Raw genomic sequence first — 6,914 nt, forward strand, 5'->3', positions numbered from 1 at the left:
TGCTCCTCTCTCTCCACCTAGTCTGGGTCAAGGTGGACAGTGTGTTTTGACTCTTTCCCCTGCTCCTCTCTCTCCTCCTAGTCTGGGTCAAGGTGGACAGTGTGTTTTGACTCTTTCTCCTGCTCCTCTCTCTCCTCCTAGTCTGGATCAAGGTGGACAGTGTGTTTTGACTCTTTCTCCTGCTCCTCTCTCTCCTCCTAGTCTGGGTCAAGGTGGACAGTGTGTTTTGACTCTTTCTCCTGCTCCTCTCTCTCCTCCTAGTCTGGGTCCAGGTGGACAGTGCAACTGGCAGCCATCATGGGACTGGCCCTAGGAGTGTCGCCTCGACTGACACAGCTCATCACTTCTGTCCCCTTGGCCATCTACGGTTAGTTTAATTATCTGTCCTCTGTCTGTCTTCGTCTAGCGTGTCTGCATGTTATTTTTCTGACTAGAGGAAAGATTAACTGATTAAAAGATGATCAATTTCTCCTCTCTCTCTCTCTCTCTCCATCCCTGTTCAGGTGCTCTTCTCAGTGTAACGTACACTATTGCCGTGGCTACAGGTGTGAGGTACTTCCAGTTCACGCACATCGACTCTGGTCGTAACATCTTCAACATCGGCTTGGCTGTCTTCATGTCTCTAGTGCTGCCTCACTGGTTCCTCATGCAGACCGTCTTTATTAACACTGGTAATTTCTCTCATTTTAGCCTGGTCCCAGATCTGTTTGTGTCGTAGAGTCAACTCCAAGCAGACTTTAGACCAGTCTACTCTGACCTCAGCCTGGTCCCAGATCTGTTTGTGAAGTAGAGTCAACTCCAAGCAGACTTTAGACCAGCCTACTCTGACCTCAGCCTGGTCCCAGATCTGTTTGTGTCGTAGAGTCAACTCCAAGCAGACTTTAGACCAGCCTACTCTGACCTCAGCCTGGTCCCAGATCTGTTTGTGAAGTAGAGTCAACTCCAAGCAGACTTTAGACCAGTCTACTCTGACATCAGCCTGGTCCCAGATCTGTTTGTGAAGTAGAGTCAACTCCAAGCAGACTTTAGACCAGTCTACTCTGACATCAGTCTGGTCCCAGATCTGTTTGTGAAGTAGAGTCAAATCCACAACTCTGTTTGTGCTCTCCTTCTACTTCACAAACAGATCTGGGACCTGGCTACTCTGACATTACACAGCCAGGGACAATAGATCAATGTGGCTAAATGTGTGTCTTGCCCATATCCTGATCGTGTGTATACCTGTACAGGTATGGTCAGTGTTGATGTCCTTCTCCATTCTCTTCTGACCTCACCTGTGCTCCTGGTGGGCATCCTGGCTTTCCTATTGGACAATACAGTATCGGGTAAAGTACATTGTGCTATCTATTTCCACATTGGGGCGGCAGGTAGCCTAGTGGTTAGAGCGTTGGACTAGTAACCAGCAGGTAGCCTAGTGGTTAGAGCGTTGGACTAGTAACCAGCAGGTAGTCTAGTGGTTAGAGCGTTGGACTAGTAACTAGTAACCAGCAGGTAGCCTAGTGGTTAGAGCGTTGGACTAGTAACCAGCAGGTAGCCTAGTGGTTAGAGCGTTGGACTAGTAACCCCAAAGGTTGCAGGATCGAATTCCTTAACTGAGATGGTAAAAAATAATCTGTCGTACTGCCCCTGAACAAGGCAGTTAAACCCACTGTTCCCCAGTAGGCCGTCATTGTAAATAAGAATGTGTTCTTCTGCCCCTGAACAAGGCAGTTAACCCACTGTTCCCCGGTAGGCCGTCATTGTAAATAAGAATGTGTTCTTTACCGACTTGCCTCGTTAAATAAAGGTTAAAAACAAAACAAAATCATAAAAGTTGTTGATGATTCAAGCATAGAAATATAGTAACTAGAACAGTCCCATTCGAATCAATGTGGACTGATGGGCTTTATCCGTTCTAGTCATTATTTATATGGTTATAAGTTATTTTTTTAAAAATACTCTAACCTATCAAATGCATGATTCATTAACTCATAGAGCACCTGATCATGATTAATTAACTCATAGAGCACCTGATCATGATTCATTAACTCATAGAGCACCTGAACATGATTCATTAACTCATAGAGCACCTGAACATGATTCATTAACTCATAGAGCACCTGAACATGATTCATTAACTCATAGAGCACCTGAACATGATTCATTAACTCATAGAGCACCCGATCATGATTAATTAACTCATATAGCACCAGATCATGATTCATTAACTCATATAGCACCAGATCATGATTCATTAACTCATATTGCACACGATCATGATTCATTAACTCATATAGCACCAGATCATGATTCATTAACTCATAGAGCACCAGATCATGATTCATTAACTCATAGAGCACCAGATCATGATTCATTAACTCATATTGCACCCGATCATGATTCATTAACTCATATTGCACCAGATCATGATTCATTAACTCATAGAGCACCCGATCATGATTCATTAACTCATATTGCACCCGATCATGATTCATTAACTCATATTGCACCAGATCATGATTCATTAACTCATATTGCACCAGATCATGATTCATTAACTCATATTGCACCCGATCATGATTCATTAACTCATATTGCACCAGATCATGATTCATTAACTCATATTGCACCAGATCATGATTCATTAACTCATATAGCACCAGATCATGATTCATTAACTCATATTGCACCCGATCATGATTCATTAACTCATATTGCACCAGATCATGATTCATTAACTCATATTGCACCCGATCATGATTCATTAACTCATATTGCACCAGATCATGATTCATTAACTCATATTGCACCAGATCATGATTCATTAACTCATATTGCACCAGATCATGATTCATTAACTCATATTGCACCCGATCATGATTCATTAACTCATATTGCACCCGATCATGATTCATTAACTCATATTGCACCAGATCATGATTCATTAACTCATATAGCACCAGATCATGATTCATTAACTCACATTGCACCCGATCATGATTCATTAACTCATAGAGCACCAGATCATGATTCATTAACTCATATTGCACCCGATCATGATTCATTAACTCATATTGCACCAGATCATGATTCATTAACTCATATTGCACCCGATCATGATTCATTAACTCATATTGCACCAGATCATGATTCATTAACTCATATTGCACCAGATCATGATTCATTAACTCATATAGCACCAGATCATGATTCATTAACTCATATAGCACCAGATCATGATTCATTAACTCATATTGCACCCGATCATGATTCATTAACTCATATTGCACCAGATCATGATTCATTAACTCATATTGCACCAGATCATGATTCATTAACTCATATAGCACCAGATCATGATTCATTAACTCATATTGCACCCGATCATGATTCATTAACTCATATTGCACCAGATCATGATTCATTAACTCATATTGCACCCGATCATGATTCATTAACTCATATTGCACCAGATCATGATTCATTAACTCATATTGCACCAGATCATGATTCATTAACTCATATTGCACCAGATCATGATTCATTAACTCATATTGCACCCGATCATGATTCATTAACTCATATTGCACCCGATCATGATTCATTAACTCATATTGCACCCGATCATGATTCATTAACTCATATTGCACCAGATCATGATTCATTAACTCATATTGCACCCGATCATGATTCATTAACTCATATTGCACCAGATCATGATTCATTAACTCATATTGCACCAGATCATGATTCATTAACTCATATAGCACCAGATCATGATTCATTAACTCATATTGCACCCGATCATGATTCATTAACTCATATAGCACCAGATCATGATTCATTAACTCATATTGCACCCGATCATGATTCATTAACTCATATTGCACCCGATCATGATTCATTAACTCATAGAGCACCCGATCATGATTCATTAACTCATATTGCACCCGATCATGATTCATTAACTCATATTGCACCCGATCATGATTCATTAACTCATATTGCACCAGATCATGATTCATTAACTCATATTGCACCAGATCATGATTCATTAACTCATAGAGCACCAGATCATGATTCATTAACTCACATTGCACCAGATCATGATTCATTAACTCATAGAGCACCAGATCATGATTCATTAACTCATATTGCACCCGATCATGATTCATTAACTCATAGAGCACCAGATCATGATTCATTAACTCATATTGCACCAGATCATGATTCATTAACTCATATTGCACCAGATCATGATTCATTAACTCATATTGCACCAGATCATGATTCATTAACTCATATTGCACCCGATCATGATTCATTAACTCATATTGGATGTCCAAAACACCAGGCCTTAGTGTAACGACAGGTGCCACGTCCTCATGTGTCTATGTTCTTCTCACAGGGTCTTCATCGGAGAGAGGACTTGACTCAGCGGAGATGGAGAAGACAGGATGGACATCAGTCAACAGTGAGCCAGGGTATCACCAGGAAGTGGAGTTAATTTACGAGTCCCCTTATCTCCTGAGAAGACTGTGGAAGTTGCCTTGGTTACGGACGGCCCCCTTCTCTGCCTGTAGGATCACAGATGATGGAGACGTACTGTAGAGTCCCGTCGGAGGACAGTAGGTCTCGTTTCACTAAGTTAAAGTTGTGCGGTATTGATATGTAAAGACAAGGGACTGTGGACGATAGGCATGATATGGTATTAGCTAATGATAACATATAATAATGATAATGATAAACATATAATCGTGTATATGCCATACTGTCTATGAAATGTACTGTGTGTCGACGTAGTTAAGTGACCTGAACAGAGTTGACTTGTGTGATGGTGGGTTTGTATTGGTGGAGTATTGGCATAGCTGCAGGAAGATGGTTTGAGTTGGGGGTTTTGCATGAATCTATAAATCACATTTGTGTGGTGGCAGTTGAGCAGTGTTTTATGGGTTTCCGACACATGGAAATGCAGGATTGATTTTTTTCTTTCATTTTATAAATGCATTTCATACAATTCTACGTAATTTAAATAATATAAGATATTATATATATATATTTTTTTTTTAACTACACACATTACTGACATGAGTGGCTACTCTGACTGACACACTGAAATCAACAAAAAATGAACTGGACTTGAATGCAAACAGTAGCCCAAGCCACTGAACAGATTGTTGTGAGCCAGTTTCATCACAGCGCTTGATGGGTTTTTGCGACTGCACATGAAGAAACTTTCAAAGTTCTTGAAATTTTCCGGATTGACTGACCTTCATGTGTTAAAGTAATGTTGGACTGTCATTTCTTTTTGCTTATTTGAGCTGTTCTTGCCATAATATGGACTTGGTATTTTACTAAATAGGGATATCTTCTGTATACCACCCCTACCTTGTCACAACACAACTGATTGGCTCAAATGCATTAAGGAGGAAAGAAATTACACAAATGAACTTTTAATAAGGCACACCTGTTCCCGCTCCTCCTCCCTTGTGCTCGAGGGCGTGAGGCTACCCTTCTTTACACACACCTGTCCCCATCATTACACGCACCTGTCACCATCATTACGCGCACCTGTCTCCATCATTACGCGCACCTGTCACCATCATTACGCGCATCAGCACTCATCGGACTCACCTGGACGTCTTTACGTTGTTGATTACCCCCTATATATATCTGTCTGTTCCTCGGTGGTGTTCCCTTGGTCCGAATTAATTGTTGTTATGTGTTCCTGTCCAGACGCTGTTCCTGTTCCGTTTCATGTCCGTCAGCTATTAAACCTTCACTACCTGTACCTGCTTCTCATCTCTTGCATCGATCCTTCCAGGTGACTACCTCATGAAGCTGGTTTGAGAGAATGTGCAAAGCTGTCATCAAGGCAAAAATTGGTTACTTTGAAGAATCTCAACTATAAGATATATTTTGATTAACACTTTTTTGGTTACTGAATGATTCCATATGTGTTATTTTATGGTTTTGATGTCTTCACTATTATTCTACAATGTGAAAACAAGTAAAAATAAAGAAATACCCTGGAATGAGTAGGCGTGTCCAAATCTTTGACTGGTACTGTAATATATATATATATATATATATAAAATAGGCTACAGTAGGCTACTAAATAAACTTTTCTAAGCCACTTTTCAGAATCACCCAATGATGAAGGCATACAATAGGCTATAAGTCACGGTGATGGCCGATGTGCTCCTGCCAATAGCCTATCTCAAGATAAGATACTTCGAAAAAACAGTGCTGTTCACTCAGAATTGCTCAAAAGTTGATGAGAATTATTATTTTTGTTGCATCTACAGACAGACTAGTCTTCTGTTTTCAGCAGTAAGGATTCTAGCGAAACGCAAACGGACCGTAGAAATGTAATCCATAGATGGTATCTATTGATTCAAGTCAGGACTGGCTAGCGTACCCATGAGGTCAGAGGTTCCAAAACCCTTCTATGGATTATATGTCTATGGCCACAACACAACAAGCCGTTCTATATTTGGGCGGTCTGCTTCTTTTTTTTTTTAGAAGCTGTTGATCGTCTGTGACTAAATGATTATCTCTGGTGTAGTATTCTGAATCGTTTATTTTTTATTTTTATATATATATATATATAATTTTGGAAATATTATTTAATTTGATCAAGGGGGTTCCGCAGCACCTCCAGCACCCCTACTATGAACATTAGTATTTTAAATAATAAATCATGACGAATGAATAATTCCGGACACAGCGAAGGGGATTTGGCAGATGGTAGTTTGTTGTGACTGGCTCGTGTCGTTTGTCTACTGAAATAGGATTATTAAAGGGCTCTAATAATCCATTTGGTTCACAAAAACAAAAACAAAACGCTAGAGGAAAATACACATTTGTAGAGAATTGCAAAAAACGCATTTCAGTCATTTAAAAAATAGATCTTTAAATAGTTTCTCACAACA

At 39.8% G+C, this 6,914-nt stretch overlaps 1 protein-coding gene across 1 annotated transcript in view; it reads left to right on the forward strand.

The window, feature by feature from the left end:
* Positions 1–5,826, forward strand: part of LOC139399442 (solute carrier family 23 member 3-like) — a 19,173-nt gene extending 13,347 nt beyond the window's left edge. Inside the window, 5 exon segments of the mRNA XM_071144849.1 lie at positions 262–367; positions 504–671; positions 1,230–1,325; positions 4,388–4,607; positions 5,716–5,826. Of these exon segments, the coding sequence (XP_071000950.1) occupies positions 262–367; positions 504–671; positions 1,230–1,325; positions 4,388–4,590 (573 nt within the window). The 3' untranslated portion in view covers positions 4,591–4,607; positions 5,716–5,826.
* Positions 5,827–6,914: the final 1,088 nt, after the last annotated feature.

The sequence above is a fragment of the Oncorhynchus clarkii genome, unplaced genomic scaffold, assembly GCF_045791955.1.
Source record: "Oncorhynchus clarkii lewisi isolate Uvic-CL-2024 unplaced genomic scaffold, UVic_Ocla_1.0 unplaced_contig_4693_pilon_pilon, whole genome shotgun sequence".
Taxonomy (NCBI): Eukaryota; Metazoa; Chordata; class Actinopteri; order Salmoniformes; family Salmonidae; genus Oncorhynchus; species Oncorhynchus clarkii.